At 42.9% G+C, this 22,531-nt stretch overlaps 1 protein-coding gene across 3 annotated transcripts in view; it reads right to left on the reverse strand.

The window, feature by feature from the left end:
• satb2 (SATB homeobox 2) overlaps positions 1 to 22,531 on the reverse strand; it is a 71,366-nt gene that overhangs the window by 40,939 nt on the left and 7,896 nt on the right. For all 3 annotated transcript variants that reach the window (XM_080752494.1, XM_080752493.1, XM_080752492.1), the window contains exons 2-3: positions 15,470 to 15,685; positions 6,993 to 7,175 (exon numbers count right to left, since the gene is read on the reverse strand). In XM_080752494.1, the coding sequence (XP_080608620.1) occupies positions 6,993 to 7,175; positions 15,470 to 15,641 (355 nt within the window). In that variant the 5' untranslated portion in view covers positions 15,642 to 15,685. The remainder of the gene's footprint in view (positions 1 to 6,992; positions 7,176 to 15,469; positions 15,686 to 22,531) is intronic.

Raw genomic sequence — 22,531 nt, forward strand, 5'->3', positions numbered from 1 at the left:
CGCACACACACTGACCACTGTTAACTGTTAACTGCCTAAAGCCGTAAAATACAGGTCTGGTCCCTTCCAGTCTATAAAAGCCTTCAGACCCTTATAATTGAAATAAACAATATCTCCCAGTTAATTACTGGGCCGGGCTAATTAAAGAAAGGCCGTGGTCCTCAGCAGGCACTTTAAATACACCGCTGGGACACAAGAATGCAGGACACAATTCAAACAGGGAGAAAATAGCTGGGACTCTGTGTAATTTTGGTCATAGACCACAGGGGAAAAAATGTATAATTTAAGCCAGAAATTATTCATTTAACATAAACGCTTGTTTTAAAAAACAAAAAAAAGTATTCATTTGAGAGGAGCTGGCGGCATGAGGAAGTGCATGGCTTTGTGTGTGTGTGTGTGTGCGTGTGTGTGTGTGTGTGTGTGCGAGAGAGAGAGAGAGCTATAGCGTGCATGCACAGCATACACCGTTTCATGTGAATATTTATGTAAGTGCATTTGAGAGTGTGTAACTGTGTGTGCGTGTGTGTGTGCGTGTGCGTGTGTGTGTGTGTGTGTGTGTGTGTGTGTGTGTGTGTGTGTGTGTGTGTGTGTGTGTGTGTGCGCACGCACTGTGCGTGCATGCGCTCATGTGTGCCCTTGTGTTGGCCAATGTGTCTGTGGGTGTGGGTATATGGGTATGTTTACAATATGAGTGCATATACACACTGTTATTGAACTGTGTGAACTGTGCTCAAGTCCCTTCTGGCCATTTGTGCGCACGCCTGTGTGTGTGTGTGTGTGTGTGTGTGTGCACGCGCGCGTGTTGAGTTGAGTTGTAATGTCCCATTTCATCTTGCCTTTGAAACCCCTGGCGTGGTGTTTTTGCAGAAGACACATTGATGTGGACACAGGGCCGATGTGGCTCGCTGTTTTCCACACACACTGATGAGAGAGGGAGACCTCCCCTGATACTTGGCAAACACATTAAGGCAAAAACTGCTACTAATGACATTCATCTGCGAACCATAGCAAATGCTAGCCATACAATTTAAGAAGGCTATTTCAAGGGATCATTGGACAATAACACACTGTGTCCGTGTAACGTTTATTTTTCTAACTTGCTTAAACAGGCTGGTATTTAGACTAATAAAATCCGTGGATGCCACAAAAATGTAATTTGTGATGGTCCCTCCGTTGGCCAGCGAAGAAGGACACATGTGTCTTTTGAACACTGGCGTATGAAGGGATTAAAAAAACATTTGCTATTAAAAGCACAAAAGATTCAATCGTAGGAAAATGCTGTATATTTGCATAATAACTGAGATAACCAGTGGGTGGAAAAAGAATGTCAAGGCTAATAACACAGCTAAACCACAGGCTTATATAACAATGTCTATCTATTATACTATTGTACAAACCGTCAGAAAACCCAGTAGTATTACACCTCAGTCAATAATTCTGAAGTGTGTCATGTATCACACACAAAGAAAAGATTTTGGAATGAGTTGGAACATTTTCCGTGGATGGATTGAAATGGTTTGACTCACAAAGACCAAAAATGTGGAATTACTTTGGGTCATACCAATTAGCAACAGCATGTAGTTATTACACAGAGGGTAACAATGGACCCTCGTGGGTCAATTCTTTACACTCTTGATGCTCACAATTTTGCAGTGTGGACTAGGGTACAGTATGTGAGGGGAACTCACATGGGGAACAGTGAGGCTGAAGTCAACTGTACAGTGGGCTGCTGGAGGTAAGACAAGACTGTCACTGTAGGGCAGAAAGCTTGTATCTCCTTATTTAATTTTTTTATGTTTTGCTGTATACATTCCCTACTTCAGGGGTCTTCAACGTTTTCAGGCCAAGGACCCCTTAGTTGAGAGACAGATGAAGCAGGGACCCCCACAACCTTATCATAGATTCCATATAGTTCCATTGTTTGACAGCACAATCGTCAGTGTATTTTGGATTCATGTCAATTTGAGTTTTCAGATATTTAACCACTCGAACTGTCAATACTTAATTAACTTGACCTTTCACTCTCTATTTGGTCCACTCTTTTTCCCCTCTACACCAAAGCTCTTTGCCGAAAATAGCCGATCTACAAGCTGTGAGGTGTTGTGAGCTTGTAGATCAGCTATTTTTGGTTAAAGTTCTCAGAATATGGACACTAGGGTTCAAGAGGTTAATACAAAAAAGGAGAAAAAAAAAGTTTCTATAACTCATAGATTTGGAGGACCCCCTGTAGTAACTCTGAGGACCCCCTAGGGGTCCCGTACCCCCTGTTGAAGACCTCTGCCCTACTTCATCATTATTATTATTACAGACCTACAAGCTCTCAATGCCTCGTGATGCAAAGCGTGAGCTTGTACATCAGCTATTTTCAATAATAATAAAGATTTTGGACTTTTCCACCTGACAGCACTGAAGAGCTGCTGGCCTTGAGGCAGTAAAGGGGATTACAGGTGGCAGTGTGTTTATGAGAAGGTGAAAATATACACGCGCGCACAGTCGCACGCACGCACACACATGCGCACGTACATGCTCCTCTCCCTGTAACTCAATACAGGGAAACACAGACAGGCAGACAGGAAGACAGACAAACAAAACCACACACACAAACATGCTATCTTTAGGCAAATACCCACTTTGAGTGCAAATTAAATATATACGTATGTATCATTATACATACATTATACATACATATATATATACATATATATATATATATATATATATATATATACACAGTATATATACTGTGTACTGTATATATTTGTATTTGTATTTTTATTTGAAATGGTAATGCACAAATAGTGTCACTGTTGTTGTGTGAATGACTGCAACCACTTCAGTGGTCTTTCTGGAGAATGGGGGAGTTGCACGCTATACCATTTTCAGGCCATGTCAATAACTGCATTGCCCTCTCTAGTTCTATTGTTACCATTTTATATCAATGTGAAGCAATTTCCCCAGATGGAATTTTCTGCATACTTTAGAAACGACGGCAGTAAATGACACTGTCCTGCAAGCAGATGACTACCATGTGTGCAACAATAAATTATAGAGTTATTTTGTTGCTGCGCTTCATAAACATTCTCACACATACTGTGTACACACACGCACGGACGCACGCACGCACGCACACACATACACACAATAACACATAGACAATTAGACATACATATATTGTAAATTTAATGTAAAAAAGCGCATGCAGTTGTGAGTTACGGTAGATACTTGTGTACAGTAGTTTCACACACCCACTGTCATGGCACTGTATAAATGAAATCCAGTCTCTTTCTCTCTCTCTCTGTGTGACTCTTTCCCTCTCTTTCTCTCTCTCTCTCTCTCAAACACACACACACACACACACACACACACACACACACACACACACACACACACACACACACACACACACACACACACACACACACAGACACACACACTATTATTTTCATCTTGTGGAGAGGCCAGACTCATTCATTCCTGTCCGTCTCTTTGTTGTGTCCCTAATGACTTTCACAGGCTCTGTCTGTGTCTTAGTTGTGTTTTTCAAACATTCTTGTGCTTATGACCACTGTCAGAGCGCATGCACCGTGCACCGTGCACTGTGCGCACAGCGCGCTGCACACCGCACGCTCTTACGGCGTCTGCCCCCAAATAGATGACCTTGCATTTAGTTTGTGCACTCTTGTCAAAGCTACTCATTACACGGAGAGTGGATGTCTCCCCGCCGCCGTATACATCAGTGCAGCCTCGACCCCTCTGTTCCACGGGACATAATTCTGAGTTAGTAGTTTACACAGGGAGAGACACTTTGTGGTTGGAAAAACACCGACTGCAAATGGGCTTAGATGAAACCCTCTTCTCACTGTCATAAAGAGGCAGTCTGTCCTCCTACGTTTATTTTAATAGCAGTCTTTTAGCAGGGTTGTTTAATAGCATCTGAAGAGTTTTCGTTTGCGAAATTAGATAGCCAAGCCACCATGTGAAGGGAAAAAAAATAGTATTTCTCCTAGCACGAGCTTGTTGTTGGCATTAAAAGTAAGTAAATGGATAAACAACGGGTCTTTCCTTTGAATAAATGTTGTTGAGCTTTTGTTTTTCGGAATGGCTTTGTAGTTGTGTTTAAGTCTTTTTAATTAAACAGTAGTGACCGCATTGGCACAGAAAGACAAAAGCATCCTACAACTAGGAAGGTGGCATGCCCTAATAATGATAGCATTGTATGCTGTTTAATTTCTACCTACAGACATGAAAGAGTTGCATGGAATGTGATTACCAGTTGTGTATCATATCTACTGTCTTCCTCCCTCCTCCCTCCCTCATACACATTCATTGTCTACCTCTCTCCATCTTTCTCTCTGCTTTGTCCTAGTGTAAAACAAGTAAAGACTGAGTTGAATGTGCAGGACATAAAGGTCATACTGTGTAATATTTCAGTTAAACAAATGTTATTTTTCTTTCACTGATATATTTTTCACAATAATCATTCCACATGAATGTGTTTTTAACAGCTTCTCTAATCATTATCAAACACTATTTCGATTTGTGAGTGTCCGCCTCCGACAAAAGGTATCGGTAATGTACAGGAATTGTATTAATCTATTTTACAGTTAATAAATACAGTTTCTGATAAGTTGTTGCATCCAAAATATCCGCAGGCGCTAGGACTCTGCAGCATTCCTTTTTGAGCGGTACTTTCGTATAACACGCCAATGTGAAGGGTGGCATTTGTTCCTCTACCTAGTGGGAACTTCACGGAAATTGCACACTACGTTCATGATTTGAGGCATTTAGTTCAAAACGGACCAATGCTCCAAACTTTGGAAGCCAATCTTAGCCAATCAGGACGGAATATGGAAATCAGACAGGTCCATGTTGATGACATGACTTTAGAGTCGACCGATTTGCGTGATCTTTGGACAAGATTTGCAGGAATACTGTCAAGAAATGTGTTTTGGAAAAATCTGCCTCATGGTGGCGCTTTAACAGGCCCATGTGAAAAGGCCTTTTTTGGTTAGTTGGTTAATCTAAAGTTGGCTGCACACACACACACACACACACACACACACACACACACACACACACACACACACACACACACACACACACACACACACACACACACACACACACACACAGGGGTGATTGGATGTTGGGGAGCGGGGGGTCTGTCTTCTATCAGTATAACCAATCACAAGCGCCGAAAGCATACACTGCTTTATCATCCATTTCTAAATTAATTCTGAATAGCGACTGAAAACATAACCTTTTATGAAAAGGTTTACTAAGCTAATAAAACCAAGTGTCAAACTGATGCCATCAGGCATCGCAGTCCCCATTGAAAAATATTTTGCAGCCAGAGGAGGGGGATCAGCACCAGCTGTCGGGCCATTAATGAGAACTGCAGTTTTTATTTATTACTTCCGCATTAGCTTCATTTCCAAGAACAATAACTTGCCAATTGGTTTCAGTTCATTGTTGATGCTTATCATAGCCCACAAAAACAACAATATTTCATGATGCATGTCTATAGCGACCCTTTTTTGTCTGTTTCTCTGTGCTCCCACAATTCAATTCCCATGATGCATTTCACAGGTAAGCTGTGGCCTGGCATGCCAGTACGGTCTATGGTCACCATGATTTACATCAACCTGACTCATATTTTTGAAAGTCAAGATCACTGTGTTGATGTAAAAAACAGCAAGCAAGGACAATGGCACGGCCCGCCCGAAGGTAGCGACTAAAAGTAAGGGTTAAGCCCTTTGCACACAGGACAGTTGCGTTTTTTTCGTTTGCGGCATGAATAAAACGCATTGGATTTGGTGTGCAAGGCTGTGCGGAATCGGCGCTGCGGATCCAAAAAGGAGTCATAAAAGGAGTGATGAGTTTTTTACCGCATGCGACAAGACGCACGAATCGAACTGGTTTTCGATCGAGAAAAAACCGCACGGCGGCAGCCACTCGTCGCACGGCTAATTCGGAGCCGGTGTGCATGAGGTCACAGAGAATCATTGTTTTCTTTTCAAAAAATTATATTGTCCGTTTTATCTGTGCGGTTAAACGCGCCTGTGTGCAAAGTGCTTTAGGTTGAAGTTTTCACATTTTCTGATTTTTTTCCAGTGACATCACTGGAGTGAACTCTTCAGCACAACTCTGATAAAATGTCAGAGACAAACCTAAGACTGCTCAGTTTGAATGTTGAAAGTCACTGTAAAATCCTTTGTGTTGCCCGGACCGGGCACCCTAGGCTGCAACGCGAGTTCAAATCCCGATCCTGGCGACATGTGCTGCGTGTCACTCCACATCTCTCCCCCCATTTACAGTCCTATCAATAAAGGTATAAAAGCCCCCCCAAAAAAATCTTTGTGTATTTCGGGAGTGTATAAACTCCCAGAGTCAAACGGGTGAAGTGGTTCCTTTTGTCTATTTGTAAATGAACTAGAAGTTAAGTCTAGAGTTCAGTTTTTGAAAAAAAAAAAAGTTTTTTGAGAAAAAAAAAAAGTTTTTTTGAAAAAAAAAAAAAGTTTTGTGAAAGGTATTGGTGATGCGATGACGTGGTGTATACGGACGCTCAGCTCCCCGGGCCCTTCCCCGTCTTCTCTCTCTCTCTCTCTCTCTCTCTCTCTCTCTCTCTCTCTCTCTCTCTCTCTCCTCCGCTCAGCTCCCCTCCCCCTCCTCTGTAACTTGATACTCTGGTGACCAGTTTATGAGCACTGTCAAGATACTCCTTCAGGACTGGCTGCTCTGCGTGAGGCGAAAGGTGAAACTTTGTTAAATTGAAATAAATGCGGTTCAAAGAGTGGCATGTTTAAAATGTGGACAGTGCAAAATTTTCACGCTTGTTCGACGTGGTGGCTATGTTTGTGAGAGGTGTTGTGAGAGAATGGAGCTAAACATTCTGTTTGAGAATTGCCACCACTTTGTGTTTGCTGAATTGTATGTATTAGATTTGCGTATTACAGTATTAGTTAATAGTATTAATGTTATTTGTGACTGACCGTGGGCCTGAGCAGCAGAGCTGTGTGAATAACCCAGGGCCAGGAGAGCCGTCTCCACCAGCTGTGAGAACAGGATGTCTTTCCTGACCAGGACAAACTCAGCGTGCTCCTCTCGTCCCTCGGCCTCCGCCTGTACACCTCCATCTGACTGCTCCACCACACAGAAGACTGGGATCATCAGACCTGGGGGAGAGGGAGAGGGAGAGGAGTCAGAGGGAGAGGGAGTCAGATACAGAGGAACAAGGGAGATACGGAGCAAAATACTTTTAAGCCCTTGCTTACACCAGTGGTTCTCAACCTGTGGGTCGGGACCCCCAGGGGGATCCCCAAATTATTTTGGGGGGTCCCCAGAAAACCAACATAAAGTGTAAGTGTATAGAGGGTATAGACTGCACATTTCTAAAGTGACAATAATTGAAGGACTTGTTAATACCTCTACAATGACAAATTGTCAAAGATTAGAGACAGAAATTGTGAAAATAGACGATCAACATGAGGCGTTGTGAGCATGTAGATCTGCTATTTTCACAATAGAACCGTGTTATACAAAATGTAATGTCTCAACTCTTAGTGCTCGTCATGGTGGGAGGTCCCCAGTTAAAATATGACGGGGGTCACGGCCTGAAAAGGTTGAGAACCACTGGCTTACACAACACTACTGAATAACATCTGGTTTGTGCTTATCATGGATCAAGCTTGTACACGGTTCATAATAATGCCGATAAGCGCTCCAGTTATTTTGCGTTTTTTTCTGGAAAGGGAAACGAGACAACACAAAAGCTTGTCAGTGAGTGAGTAAATAATGAGAAATACGACTAATATCGTCACTGTCAGGCAGAAACCTTGTATCTCCAAGTTTCAAGTTTTTCTTTTTTAATTTAAAGGACAACTTTAGTTTTTTACAACAAGGGTTCATATTTTAGATTGTAATTAAAGCATATAAAAGATGAGTGTTAAAATTATTTCATTTACTTCTTTCTATTGTTTTAGAGATTCTTATTTCAGTGGTTGGGGGCATGCGTACAAGTGGCTAAATATGTAATTTTACACAGAATAAGCCCATTCCCAAGATACAACGCAACCTTTCATGGTTGGATGTGACTTATGGGGGCTAGAAGTGTTACTGTAAATAGCAATAAAGAAACTGCTGGCTTATTGTGTCTAAAAAGACATATTTAGCCACTTGTACGCATGCCCCCATGCGTACGCATGCCCCACATTTTAGCGTGGTAAACGCGATAAAACAATAGAACGAAGCAAATGAAAACATTTTAACACTCACTTTTTCTTTTCTCTAATTACGATCTAAAATATGAACCCTTGTTGTAAAAAAACAAAGTTGTCCTTTAAGCCCTACTTCATCATACAGAAGTGTCACACAAAAGTAAGTGAAAACAGCAGATCTACAAGCTTGGAGAGAGAGAGAGAGAGAGAGAGAGAGAGAGAGAGAGAGAGAGAGAGAGGGAATCAGATAAACAAGCTTGTAGTTCTGACAACGACGATATGGAAGTTCCCAGTAGAATTTCCAATGTATTATGAGCATAAGTGAACATAATGTATGTCATCATAACAGATATGCAAAGCTTGTTCAAAAGGCTGTAAAACAATGATATCAACCACTATTCCCAGCAGGGTGTTGATACAGAAGAGGAATTATAACATCTAACTATTAATTTAGCGAATGTCTGACCGCCTGTATGTCTGCTGACATCACTGATACTAAACAGTGTCACCGCCATGGTAGTCTCGCGCAGCCAGACAACTATTCCACAATCTCTGAATGCTATATAGAGTCTGGAACAGCAGCTCCCGAAAGGCGAGTAATGGAAACGGGCATTACCGTCCAAATTTGGAGATCAGCATGCTGACATCACTGATGCTAAACAGTGTGGCCACCATGGTAACAGCCGCATGCTGAAACAATGCCCAAATTTGGAGATGTCTGTCGGCATGCTGACATCACTGATAATATACAGTGTCACCACCGCACCATGGCTGTCTGTCTGCACGCTGACGTCACTGATAATATACAGTGTCACCACCATGGCTGTCTGTCTGCACGCTGACGTCATAGTACTGACATCACAAACTGATACAACGGGTATTGCACAACTGGACGTCAATGATGACTGTTCTGCCCAACGGGAACCGGACTGAGTTCTCCAGCATTACTTCTGAGACTCCTACATTCAATCCCTCATATACTGTGAGTGTGCAATGCATGCCCCCGGGCACAGGACTAGTGCATATAAATAAAGAAATATGTCAGATGGCCCAAAAGCGTCAAAATAAGCTAAAGTAAGGTCTTAACCCATTTAGACCTGAGGCCGATTATAAAGGAAACAAATGACAGACGATGAGCTGCCTACAAGTCAGTTAACTGGTTCATTTTCAAGGAAAATATATGCAAATTGAGAACCCTGTGAGAGCTAGGGTGGATTTTCAGGAAATACTCGACAGCCATGGCAGAGCCAACCTGCAACCTCCTGCCACAAGCACAATGTGGACAAAACACAATGGTTGTAAATTTAATCTCATGTTGGACACGATTTAATCAATTGCAGAGAAATGTTTGCAGACTGAGAATGGTTGTATTAGGCCGAACAACGTATTACTGAACACCCAGAACAGTCTTCATCAACAACATGGTACAATTTGGATAGATACCGGTATGCCATTTATGGACCATCCCAAGTTTGTGTAAATGGTGCATTTATATAGCACCTTTATCCAAAGCGCTTTACAGAGATTGTGCATTACATTCACCCATTCACACACATGGCAGAGGAAACCATGCTAGGCCAACCTGCTCACCGAGAGCAACAGGGTTTCTCTACCGCTGATCCACTGTTGCCCCTGTGTGTCACCTGTGTTCTGTACTGATGTCATAGACATGCTGGGTAAAGCCTCCATAGGCTATACTGTGACAATGAGAACTGGACTCAGTACTCGCACAATGGATATGGATACTGATACTCATATCAGATAATGGGCCGCTGAGTACTTTTTTAAAGAATTTAAGCAGCAAAGCGCCGGAAATGCATGAACTAATCTGATGAAGGGTACAGTGACATAAGGACAACTTCAGAGTTTTGACCCATTAAGACCTTTAGGCTGAGTATAGAAATACCCTCTAAATCAGTAGTTCTCAAACTTTCTTGTGCCAAGGACCCCAAATTGATATAGATATGTGGACCCCCATCTGAAAATGTTTCGTATCAGGGACATCCAGAAAAGAATCTAAATTATGCACATTTTTCAAACACTTTCAAGATTTTTCAAACATTTTCAAAAATAGCAGAAGTGCAAGCTCGCTGCGAGCTTATAAATCTGGTGTATATGGTGTATAGCTTGAACATCGGTGTATCTAAACCAATGTTCAAAATCCTAAGAGTTTTGTGAAAAACATATGTTTCTATATATCGTCACTGTCGGGCAGAAACCTTGTATCTCCAAGTTTAAAATTTTAAAATGTTTTCGCAAAGTAAAGCACTGCTTCATCATACAAGGCCATCGCACAAAAGTAGTGAAAACAGCTGATCTACAAGCACACAACGCCTCGCGGTGCGAGGCGTTGTGTGCTTGTAGATCGGCTGTTTTCACTAGTTTAAATCATTTAAAAATGATAAATACAAAACAAACGGTTTTGGACATACAAGATTTCAACCCGACAACGACAATATACAGTATAGCTAAATATGGCTGATTTGTTTTTCCAATCTTTTCAAAGTTTTCACAGAATATCCCACGCAGCCATGATGGCAGCTCTCCTGAAATCCTGCCCCAGCATCCCTGCTCTTTTGGCTCTGTGTGCTGAAACCATTCCCTCCTCTCCAATATCAGCCTTTTTTCCTAAAAGGCTTTTGGTTTTTGGCCACCTGTCGACTGGCAATTAATTAAAGCCCTCAAAAGAATTGATGGACTGAGAGCATTAGGCACCGTCCCAGCACTAATAATACAGAGCACAGCAATGTGCAGGACCACACGCGTGGACACACACACACACACACGCACGCACGCACGCACGCACGCACGCACGCACGCACGCACGCACGCACACACACACACACACACACACACACACACACACACACACACACACGCGGTTCATTACACATATATTAAATAATACAATACAAGAACAATACTCACGCATACCTTCTTATCCCTGACACACACCATCACAGTACATGGAAACATACATAAACACATGCACGAACCTGCGCTCGCGCGCGCGCACACACACACACACACACACACACACACACACACACACACACACACACACACACACACACACACATGCAATCTATACACGAGGTGCTGCAACCCCCCCCCCAATCCGTCCCCTTGTTTTAATCAGTCAATTCCTATATTTCTATTTCCTTCACATTAATCAGCCTGCTCCCAGTCCTCCTGGCTCTCATGGAGTGAATTACACACTGGAGCGCCGTGCCAATTCAAGTAAGTGAATTTCCCCCAACAGGGAAATATAACTGTCAACACAGAATGGCTCCCTCCAACCATCACCCCCCCCCCCCCCCCCTTCTATCTTTACTCCACTCTCTCTCTCTCTCTCTCTCTCTCTCTCTCTCTCTCTCTCTCTCTCTCTCTCTCTCTCTCTCTCTCTGTCAGCCTTATCATGGTGTCTCTTCTCTCTCGCCCCCTGCCTGAATCTGGCTCGATCCGATGTTGCCTCAAACCTCTAATCCCCTTTCTATGTATGTGGATGAAGGGATGAGAATATTAGAGAAGCTGTGATGTGTGTCTGCGAGTGAGCGTGTCTGCGAGTGAGTGAGTGTGTGTGTGTGTGTGTGTGTGTGCGCACGCACGCACACGCGCGCGTTTGTGTGGCCCCCTCCCCATGGCAGCAGTGTGGTTTGGAGGAGACACGTTGTGTTTCCTCTCTTCAAAGACAACCCGTCATTATTACAGGCCAACCATCCACCCCATCCGCTCCGCGCAGGAAACTCCTCCTCTCACTGCCCCCCCCCCCCCCCCCCCCCCCCCGTCACTGCTAGTCACATGCAGAACTTTGTGAACGTGATTGTATGTTTCTTGTTTCTACCTTCATTTCGTCACTGTCGGGCAGAAACCTCATATCCACAATTCTCCATATTTCAATGTTTTGATTGTTTTGCAGATTAATGCACGTCGCCTTACAAGAGCAGATCTACAAGTTCACAACATCGCAATATGGGTCACCCATTCTAAAGATGGGATTTATGGCTCTTTGAAGAGAGCCGGATCTCTGGGATCCGTTCCTTTCAAAGAGCCGTTCATTTTAGTTACTTTAGTTACTTTGTAGATTTTTATTATAATTACAAATAACTTCAACCTTATATACATTTTGGCCATATATATTATATATATATATATATATATATATATATATATATGCATAATGAGTACTTTGGTACTTAGTACATTTCGATATACTAATACTTTTGCACTTTTTACTCAAGTACATTTTAATTCAGAACTTCGACTTGTGGCAGAGTATTTCTACATTGCAGTACTTAAGTTAAGAATTTTTTAACTTTTCCCACCACTGTTCATTTTAGAAAGGAACGGCTTCCCTACTGCGAACCGGTGCCCATCGTTCATTTCAAAGAGCCGTTCAAAAGACTCGATTCGTTCGCGAGCATCCCACCTCAAATGATAGATGATGAGGTAAGTTTATCACAAAGCTTCTGTTACTCTACCAAGTATCACAAAATCCCATGAGGAACTGTACACTTAAAAACCAAAAAGTTGTATATCTACATGAAATCCAATGTTTCTCCAACTGAGAGCCACTGAATTGTATATATTTACATACTATATGCATATAAAAGTGTATAAGCAAGTATGTTTTCATCACATATATAATAGCTACCTGTGGTGCAAAAGCAGCAAAATAAATGATATTGTATGACTTCAATACTACAAAAATAAAGATTTGTGCTAAATGGGCTGACTGACAAATAAGGTAATGTTACACCATATACATAACTACTATACTGGCAAAATAACAAGAAAATTGAGCGTATGTATTCATGCTCTCATTCCACCATCGTTTCTAGGAATTCGTGAGATTCTTGATTCCACACACAGCAGTTACAGTAACACAAACAGACAGATACAGGCAGACGTCTGCGCTCCTTCTCGCCCTCTGGCTCCCATTCGCCCTCTCTCTCTCTCTCTCTCTCCTCTCTCTCTCACACACACCCTCACTCTCTCTCTCTCTCATTCACAATCTTATGAATGCAGGGATCGATAGCCTAGAGTGAGCAGTATAAATCATGTTTATATGGCACTAGCTCCTTTATTTTGTAAGTCCAATGTTATACAGTTCCCACCAGACTTATAGATTACACTGACACAGTACAGTATAAACTAATATAAAATACAAACTCTGAGCTTTAACCCCATTTACTGTAGGCCTAGAATTATTGAATGCTTTAACCAGTGAAAAATAGCAGATCTACAAGCTCACAGCGCGGCACCGAGTGCCGCGCTGCGAGCTTGTAGATCTGCTATTTTTGAAAAAGTCGTGAAAATGTGTGCAAATCTTTGAATATACTGTATGTATTTTCAAAGCGAACGTTTGTAACTCAAATTTTGCTTCTGGGTGGTCCATGGAACTAGATATTTTGAGATGGGGGTCCGTGGCCAAATACATGTCATTTTGGGGGTCCTTCACATGAAAAGGTTTGAGAACCACTGACATAGTAGTCTCTCAAGAACAGACTAACTGAGCTCCAGTTAAGTGAAAAGGACCTTTTCTTTGACGATGGCTGGCCAGATTGCTGACATAGAAACATAGGTTTTTCAAAAAACCTTAGAAGGATTCAAAAGATACAAATTTTCAAGATTTTTCAAAAATAGCAGATCAGCTATTGGTGCCGCGCTGTGAGCTTGTATATCTGCTATTTTTCAATAGTTAAAGCATAAAATAATGATACACAATAATGTGTACCCGTTAAGCCCCACTATAGTCCACCGTACAACACAGCACTGGGAATGGATCTATCCAAAACACAATGGGCAGATATCAAATATGTTCTGTGGGTATGGTAAGTATAATAGGGACTGAAATTCTTGAATTCTTGAAATGCTTGGTGAATATGGCCATGGCTAATGTGTGCGTTTGTGTGCTGAAATTGCACAAACCTGATCTTTATACACACGCAACAATATGAGAAGATATATTTTTCGGTTCCAAAATGCAATCTGTCCAATTTAGAAAACAATTGCTACCTGATGTTCATTACTTGTTATTTTGAAAAACGTCACATTTCCTTAAATGTTACGAGGGGTGTAAAGATGGCGTAATGTTAGTATACACCGGTATGCATCAGGCCAGCAATCAATATTCTAAAAAGGCATGGAAGTAAACTTTGGAAGTAAAACTATACCAGAAAAACTCAGTCAGATATGAAATTCTCGCTCTGTCTTCTCTAGAGCAGTGGTTCTCAACCTGTGGGTCGGGACCCCCAAATTATTTTGGGGGGTCCCCAGATGATTAACTTAATGTGCAAGATTGTTTTCTCACTCAACAGTAAACAAACCAACATAGAGTTTAAGTGTATAGAGGTTATCTGCACATTTCTAAAGTGACAATTTAACTCATACAGTGCCATCCGGCCACAAGGGGTGCTAGAGTGCCAGAAATGTATCCATAGACCTTCTTTATAGCTTTCGTCGACCCTCTCCCAACTGGCTTGTGTTTTCACTCCAGTCAATGCTATGGGTGTCGAGAGGAGGAAGCTAGCTGACACGTAGCCAAAATGCTAACCCATTTAGAAGCCCGATCTAAAGCTATTTCAGCCGCAAAAAACTTTCTCTTTGGGTCTGGGGACACAATCCGGAGAAAATCCTGTCTAAAGATGTGATTTATTATTGGAGTGGGCGGCGCGATTTGGCCGTTAGCGCGAATACGGCAGGTGGATGGCCGAGTCTAAGTCCCGGCCAAGGATGGACGTCTAGACCGGGGCTTCGTTGAGGCCTCCGATAAAATAATTCATTTTATTAAATATCCCGGACATGTTCGGGATAGGCACCCTGGAATACGTCACGCCGCCTACAATGAACATTCGGTGAACATTGGGGGGGGTCTAAACTTTATTTTAAACCATTTTCAATGGAATAAATCGTCGGAGCATCTAGCGTCTCTCGTTGGTGAGCGCTGGGCGAGCCGGGACCACCCACGTTGCTCCAAGCAGCTCGGGGTAAGTAAAATAGCAAATAAAAAATTGTTTTTGATCCAGAATATCCCGAACATGTTCGGGGTGTGTGTGTGACGTTGTGTGTGTGTGTGGGGGGAGGGGGGTCCCCCAGTTAAAATATGATTATTTTGGGGGTCGCAGCCTGAAAAGGTTGAGAACCACTGCTCTAGAGCAATGTTTCTCAATCTGTGAGTTAGGGGCCTAAAAACGCTTTAAGTCACAATGAAGAATGAAAAAACTATTTTTGTATGAAACTTGTATGCTCACCTCCCAGGGTCCTCTGTGGGGCGCCGTTGAGGCGCAGGCGTGGCCCCGTGGGGCTCCCGTTGAGCTCCAGGCGGCCTTTCTTCCCCGGGGGAGGGAGGCTGGCGAGGTCGGGGCTCCCGCCCCGCCTCTCAGGACTGTCCTGCATGATGGGGCTCTCCGCACCATGCTCCATCCCCCTCCACACACCTGGGGGAACACCAGCCAGAGGGAACGGGTCTGAACGGACACAGAGAGGAAGAGTAGAGACAAACAGAGGAAAGATAGAGGTGAAAGAGAGGTTGAGGACAATGTAAATCCATACACACACACACGGCCTACACAAGTAATACATGTCACTCGGTTGTACGGTTTTCAATTGTAGAATCACCAAACGGTACATACAGGCCTCTCAGAAGCAGCAGAAGTGGGACGTGGACTGTTAGCTCTCACATGAAGATATAACAGGGGGGTGATGTCATATGCAGACACCCAATCAGCCACGAACCCACACAGAGATGACAGACAGACAAACGTTGACGACAGCGGAGTGGATTGAGCTACGCTAAAAACCCAGAGAGTTAGAAACAAGGGCTTATCGACAAACCTTTGAGAGAGAGAGAGAAAGAGAGAGAGAGAGAGAGAGAGAGAGAGAGAGAGAGAGAGAGAGAGAGAGAGAGAGAGACGTTCTGCATCAGTGTTTGCGGAGAATGTAAACTGGCCAATGTGGGTAAGAGGGGGTTGTGCGGCGTGGCTTACGTGTAGTTTAGTGTGGGTGGTGAGTGTGCGTATACATCAGTGTGCTTGTCATGTGGGCACGTGAATGGCGTGCCGTGCATGCACCTTTTTTCCCCCCCGCACACGCGCACGCACACGCACACGCACACGCACACGCACGTGAGAACACAGACCTCAAGTGTCCCCTGATAAGGGAGCGTCAGCCAAACGGCTAATATGGGTAATACCATTAGAAAATCTGCCAGGCCAGACAGGGGGACCTCTGCCAAGTACCAAAGAGCATGCAGCTCGCCCAGGCCAAATGGACTGCTCGTATTTACATACGAGTCCCCAGACACCACCTGCCAGCATGTGTGACCCGGACCCGCACCACGGAGAAAGAGAGAGACAGACAGACAGACAGACAGACAGACAGAGAGAGAGACAGAGAGATCAGGGGGGGGGGGGGGGGGCTTCTGGGGTAATGAAAAATGGAATTTAAAAATGGAAAATGGTGAGGCGAAACAAGAGAGGGAGAGCATGAGAGAGAGAGAGAGAGGATTTTGTATTAGAGTATGGAAATTGAGTTAGCGACCAGATTTTGAATGGAAAAACAACAGAGGGGTCAGTGTACTGAGTGACACTGGCCTGCAAATCAGCAAAACGAATGAGGGCGAATCCATGGTTAATGTTTGAGTGTGGCATATTCTCAGTGCTTGATTAGTACCCCCCCCCCCCCACCACCCCAATGACCCCCTCACTCCCCGACTCCCACCACAACCCCTTGCCTATTTAATAGTTTTTACAGCTCTTTCTGCTCTTGCCCACAAAGACGATGCAGTCCCAGTTGTCTCTTCATTTCTCTTTCCTCCTCTTTGTATCTCTTGCTCCATCTCTCTGCCCTTACATCCTTTATATCCGTTATTATCTCTCCCCTATCTCTCTCTCTCCTTAGCTGGCGGGGCATCATATCTCTTTTCTCTACTAATTCTGAAAAAACACCCACTACCACGAGTCCTCAACCACACACACACACACACACAAAAAACCTCTTCCCCCAATCTGAGAAGAATTAAGAACTAGGGAGACCTCTCAAAATGAAAAATAAATTAAAAACATTAGCCTTGGGGTTAATTTAAAAAGTGTGGAAACGAAGGGACCAGAAAATCGCAAGTGGCAAATCTGAATAAGACCAGCACGGAAAGAAGGAGAAGAAGAAGAAAAAAAGCTAGCTGATAGAATGAAGCTGAGGAAAGCGTGTTTGGGTGTGAGCTAAGACAGTGGTAGCTATAATTCAAATTGTGACTTCAACAATGCTAACAGCAATGGCGAAGAACAAAGGAGTATAATGAGACATTGAATTAATTGCTGGCTGCTTGTGACAATAAAATGCAGACAATGTTCAACAAGCAGCTCTTGAGGCCCTCTTCAGTATTGATGTAAACCTCGGGAAACATCTGCTACACCCCCCCCCCCCTCTCCCTCCCCCCCAATAGCTATCTGGCCAACTTCATTTCACAGAAGGAGTGGCATGTGAAGACAAGATGAGTAGGGGTTCTGGTTCTGCACAACTTTACACACTATAGCAAGGTGCATGAAAAAATCAAACCAAGTTTGAAGTGAGTGGTGGTGAGTGGTGTGTGTGTGTGTGTGTGTGTGTGTGTGTGTGTGTGTGTGTGTGTGTGTGTGTGTGTGTGTGTGTGTGTGTGTGTGTGTGTGTGTGTGCGCGTGTGTGTGTGTGTGTGTGTGTGTGTGTGTGTGTGTGTGTGTGTGTGTGTGTGTGCGTGTGTGTGCATGGCCGTGTGTGTGTAGCAGTTCATTTCAGGGTTGCACGTGTGTGTGTCTGTCTGTGTGTGACTCAACAGCGCCACTTGGTCACCAGCGGTATTGCAGCTCAGGCTACAAACTAAGTAACATAGGGTGCGTTCGGAAATGCGCACTCAAAGCACTGGTGTGCCATGTTGTCGTTCGTTTATTCGGTGCACTCAGTGCCGTGTCGTTCGGAAATCCAGTGCACTGTGCACCGGGTGTGCTGAGTGCACGCACTGAACGGCTCTACTCAGAAGATGGGATTTGGCAGTGTGGTGCCAAATCCCAGAAAGTATACCGGTATGTGAATATAACCTAATTTATATGTTCACAACAGCAATAGATTGGGCCTTCAAGTTCAGTGAAAACAGACAGAAAAGTTTCTTTATTTTTATTATTTGCATGTATTAAACCATTCTCTCTGCAGAAAAGAATTGCTGGATTTTGGAGTCGCAAATATAATATATTGAATTATATATTATATATATATATATATATATATATATATATTGAGAATGTGGCTCTACTCAGAAGATGGGATTTGGCAGTGTGGTGCGCCAGTGCGGTGTTTTGATTGGTTGGTTTTCATGGCCATGTCTCGAGCGCTTCTCAGCTTTGAACAATGGAGGAAATGATAACAAAATGCACCATTTGCGGCTTTTGGGGTTTATTGTTACACACGCATCAAAGTGTAAACTAACAGCAGGAAGGCCAACGTTATGAATTAAATTACCTTTCAATAGCAACGTTACGTTAGCAACTGCTGCTGTTCAGGAGGTTTTCCTTCAGAGTTCACAGTGAAAAAGCAAACAGCTGCCCCTTAACTGGTCGTTTCGTAAATAAGCCACACTGAGTGCACTCTACAACGTCACCGCCCTCTGCACTCACTAAACTGAGAGCAGAGCACACCCGGTGTGTGCATTTCTAAACGCACCCAGAGATAGATAGTACCACAGGGACAAAGTCACTGACGGTGTGACCACCGCTCAAAAAGTAAAACTGGATGGAAGAAAATGCTTGTAACACTTGCAAGTATTGTGAACAAATTCATTGTGAAAGCCAATGTGTGGAAGTCAAGTCAAGTGAAGGGCCACCAGAAAGGTAACATTGTGGACACCATTTGATTTGAGCGAATGGGTTAATATGAGAGAATAATCTTCTCCTCTCCAGCAGGTCCTAACCTGAACCTTCTGACGTCTTATCATGAGTGACGATCCCTATCGAGGCTCACCGACATCTCACCATCGTACAAGACACACACACACACACACACACACACACACACACACACACACACACACACACACACACACACACACACGCTCGCGCACACACGCACGCACGCACGCACGCACGCACGCACGCACGCACACACACACACACACACACACACACACACACACACAATAAACGCACCTACAATTACACACCCTCTCACACACACAAACAAACGCTCATTATCAGCCTCTCACCAAGGCAGGCACACACACACACACACACACACACACACACACACACACACACACACACACACACACACACACACACACACACACACACACACACACACACACACACAGCTCAGCATCTCTCCATCTTGCTACACACATCCTGTGTGCCACTTGCAATTTTTTGGAGGGCATTGACGCAAGAGATAAATTGTTGTTGTCCTGTTATGCTTCTTTTTTTTGTCTCCTATCCTGTGTGGCGTCTGAAAGTTAATATCTACAACCTCATAGCTCATCCAAACCCTTATTAGCTTGTTTAGAGGTAAAATTTGTGATACAAACACTTAACATATGTTGTTGTCGGGTGGAAACCTTGTATGTCCAAAACCGTTCGTTTTGTATTTATCATCTTAGAAATGTGTGTAGTAGATCTGCTATTTTCACTATTTTGTTGCGACAGTCTTGTATGATGAAGCAGGGCTTTACTTTACGAAAAAGCTTACAGATTTGAAACTTAGAGACACAAGGTTTCTGCCTGACAGTGACAATATGGTTACAAAACACTAAAAGTTAATTGCAAGTGAAGATGATTGACTTCACTCTTGTTAGAAGAACTAAATAGACAACAGATTAAATTTTTGTATATATTTGCACTGCCTATAATGTTGCTACCAGCTGTATTGCACTGTATAGGCCTGTGACAATAAACCAACTTGAATCTTTTAGTAATAGGTTTGTTTACTTGTTTGTAATCATTGGAGTAAACATATGTTTGCTTTATTACGATAAGAAAGCATCGATCCAAAAAGCATTTGTATCTTCAACTTAAACTCTTTAAGAAAGTATAATGTGAATATAACCTAATTTATATGTTCACAACAGCAATGGATTGGGCCTTGAAGTTCAGTGAAAACAGACAGAAAAGTGTCTTTATTTTTATTATTTGCATGTATTAAACCATTCTCTCTGCAGAAAAGAATTGCTGGATTTTGGAGTCGCAAATATAATATATTGAATTTGAGAAGGTGGCAGTGACCATTACTGTAAATATGAATGTGTGATCCAGACAGAAGCAGCATGCAGTGTATGGAGAAGAGTATGGTCTCATCTTGTCTCAGTGTTGTCTCCAGACTCCAGGACAAGGGTGTCCTGGCCTCTCTTTCTGTCTGTCTGTCTGTCTGTCTGTCTGTCTGTCTGTCTGTCTGTCTGTCTGTCTGTCTGTCTGTCTGTCTGTCTGTCTGTCTGTCTGTTTGTCTGTCTGCAGCTGTAGGATCTGATCTGGTTTCATCTTTGTCTGAATAAACTCACATAACCAGTAGTATCCAGCAAAGCTATCACAGACCACTGACTGATCAGTGTATTGGTTAGTTCTCCTCCTTTCTTTCTTTGTCTTTTCTTTCTTTGTATTGTCTAATAGACAGGGTGTGGGACTATAGTTGTCCAGGTATCACAATTGTTTTGTACATAAATCACCATGGCCACACACTGATAAATGCTAATCCATTTTATACAATTATTATGGGTGTGTTGGGTGATAGCTTGTGCCCTAAAGACACACTTTAGGCAAGTGTAGGCAAAGACGTGATAGCTTCTTATGACCAAAGATAATTTATCAATGGTTCTGATGGTAAATGAAGTCATTTAAAGCATTTAGCAATGCAGATATGCTGTGGTTAATTACTCGATAGGGGTGTCTTTGTACATCCTACATAGCAGCCCACGTCCATCTGCAGTACAGTACTCCTTGATAAGGCTGAAGATAGTAGAGCCAGTTAATAGAGAGACGATAAGAACAGTTACCAATTTAATGTCTTTTTTGATAACACCAAGGGTCGGGCCATATTTCTCAACATACTGCATTGCTTCTCTGAAGCAACTTTAAGGAGCTGCTATCACATCCTGTATTATTACTTCAAAATCCCTTATTTCTGCTGTGGCTAAGGGTCACGGAAAAACACTAATGTATGTGCCCTTCAGGTTTTCTAAGCCAACATTTTCTTTGATAGTACGATATCATCAAGATTTAAAGATAAGCTACTATCATATTCCACATCATTACACGTTCTAGACATAACAAATACGTAGCAGGGGCCAAATACGAGATTGCAGAGGAAAATGCAGACACACCCAGAAAAATAGAAGAGTACAAACACAACAGCAAAACACACCTATAAACAATATGTCGAGCTCAAAGACGTAAACACACACAAACAGAGGCTAACGTGTAATTCAAAGCCAGTCTAAACTCTACAAATCAGACAGCTGACAAACACTGATTGGTACTCCCATCCGTTTCAAAGACATATACGGTATAATGACTGCTGTAAAGAGTGCAAAGTAAGGGCTACGGCAGAGGGATTGGAACTTCACTATGAACACTGTTTTCCCAATTTCCATTTTTCTTATTCCCCGTCGCCAGCAGATTCTGTTTTCTCCCCCTTTCCTCCTTATCTGCATACTCTCATTCATTCTGTCTATTTGTTTTTTATTCATCGTTTTATCCGTTCTGCTTTTAGCCTTCTCCAAATGAAATCTGCATGGGTTAGAAACATTTCTTCAGGCACTGAAGTTGCATCCAACTTTCAGATTGATTATGCGCTAGACACTTGACTTCCCAACAAGCTCTTATTTATTTTACATTTATTCAACCAGGATAGTCACCGATTGAGATGAAAATCTACTTTTTAAGGGAGTCCAGGCCGAGACAGGCAGCAGCATAATTAAAAACACAGCTACAAACAGAAAACATAACTCTGTGTGTCGAGAGCTCACTCTGTCAGCGCTGTAAAATCGACGCCAGCCTACGTAAAGCGACATGTTTCGATGAGATTTACGTAGGCTGGCAATGATTTTCCAGCACATGAGACGGCAGGCTCTTGACGCACAGAGAACATAGTATTGTGTCAGATTTCCATGAATGCCCCTCAAATGGAATCATATAGGATTCACATTATAGGCAAAATTGCCCTTTTAAGTGTAATGTACAGTAGGCTGACGAATAAAAAGATTCATTGACCATTGTTGTAGAGTGATTACTGTTGTTAAGGAGCAATGCAGAGGAAACCTGTGTAAAGTGGAGATGGTGTATTAGTCTCCCCCATCCACACACACT

The sequence above is a fragment of the Nannobrachium achirus genome, assembly GCF_963921795.1.
Source record: "Nannobrachium achirus genome assembly, chromosome: 22".
NCBI classification, from domain to species: Eukaryota; Metazoa; Chordata; class Actinopteri; order Myctophiformes; family Myctophidae; genus Nannobrachium; species Nannobrachium achirus.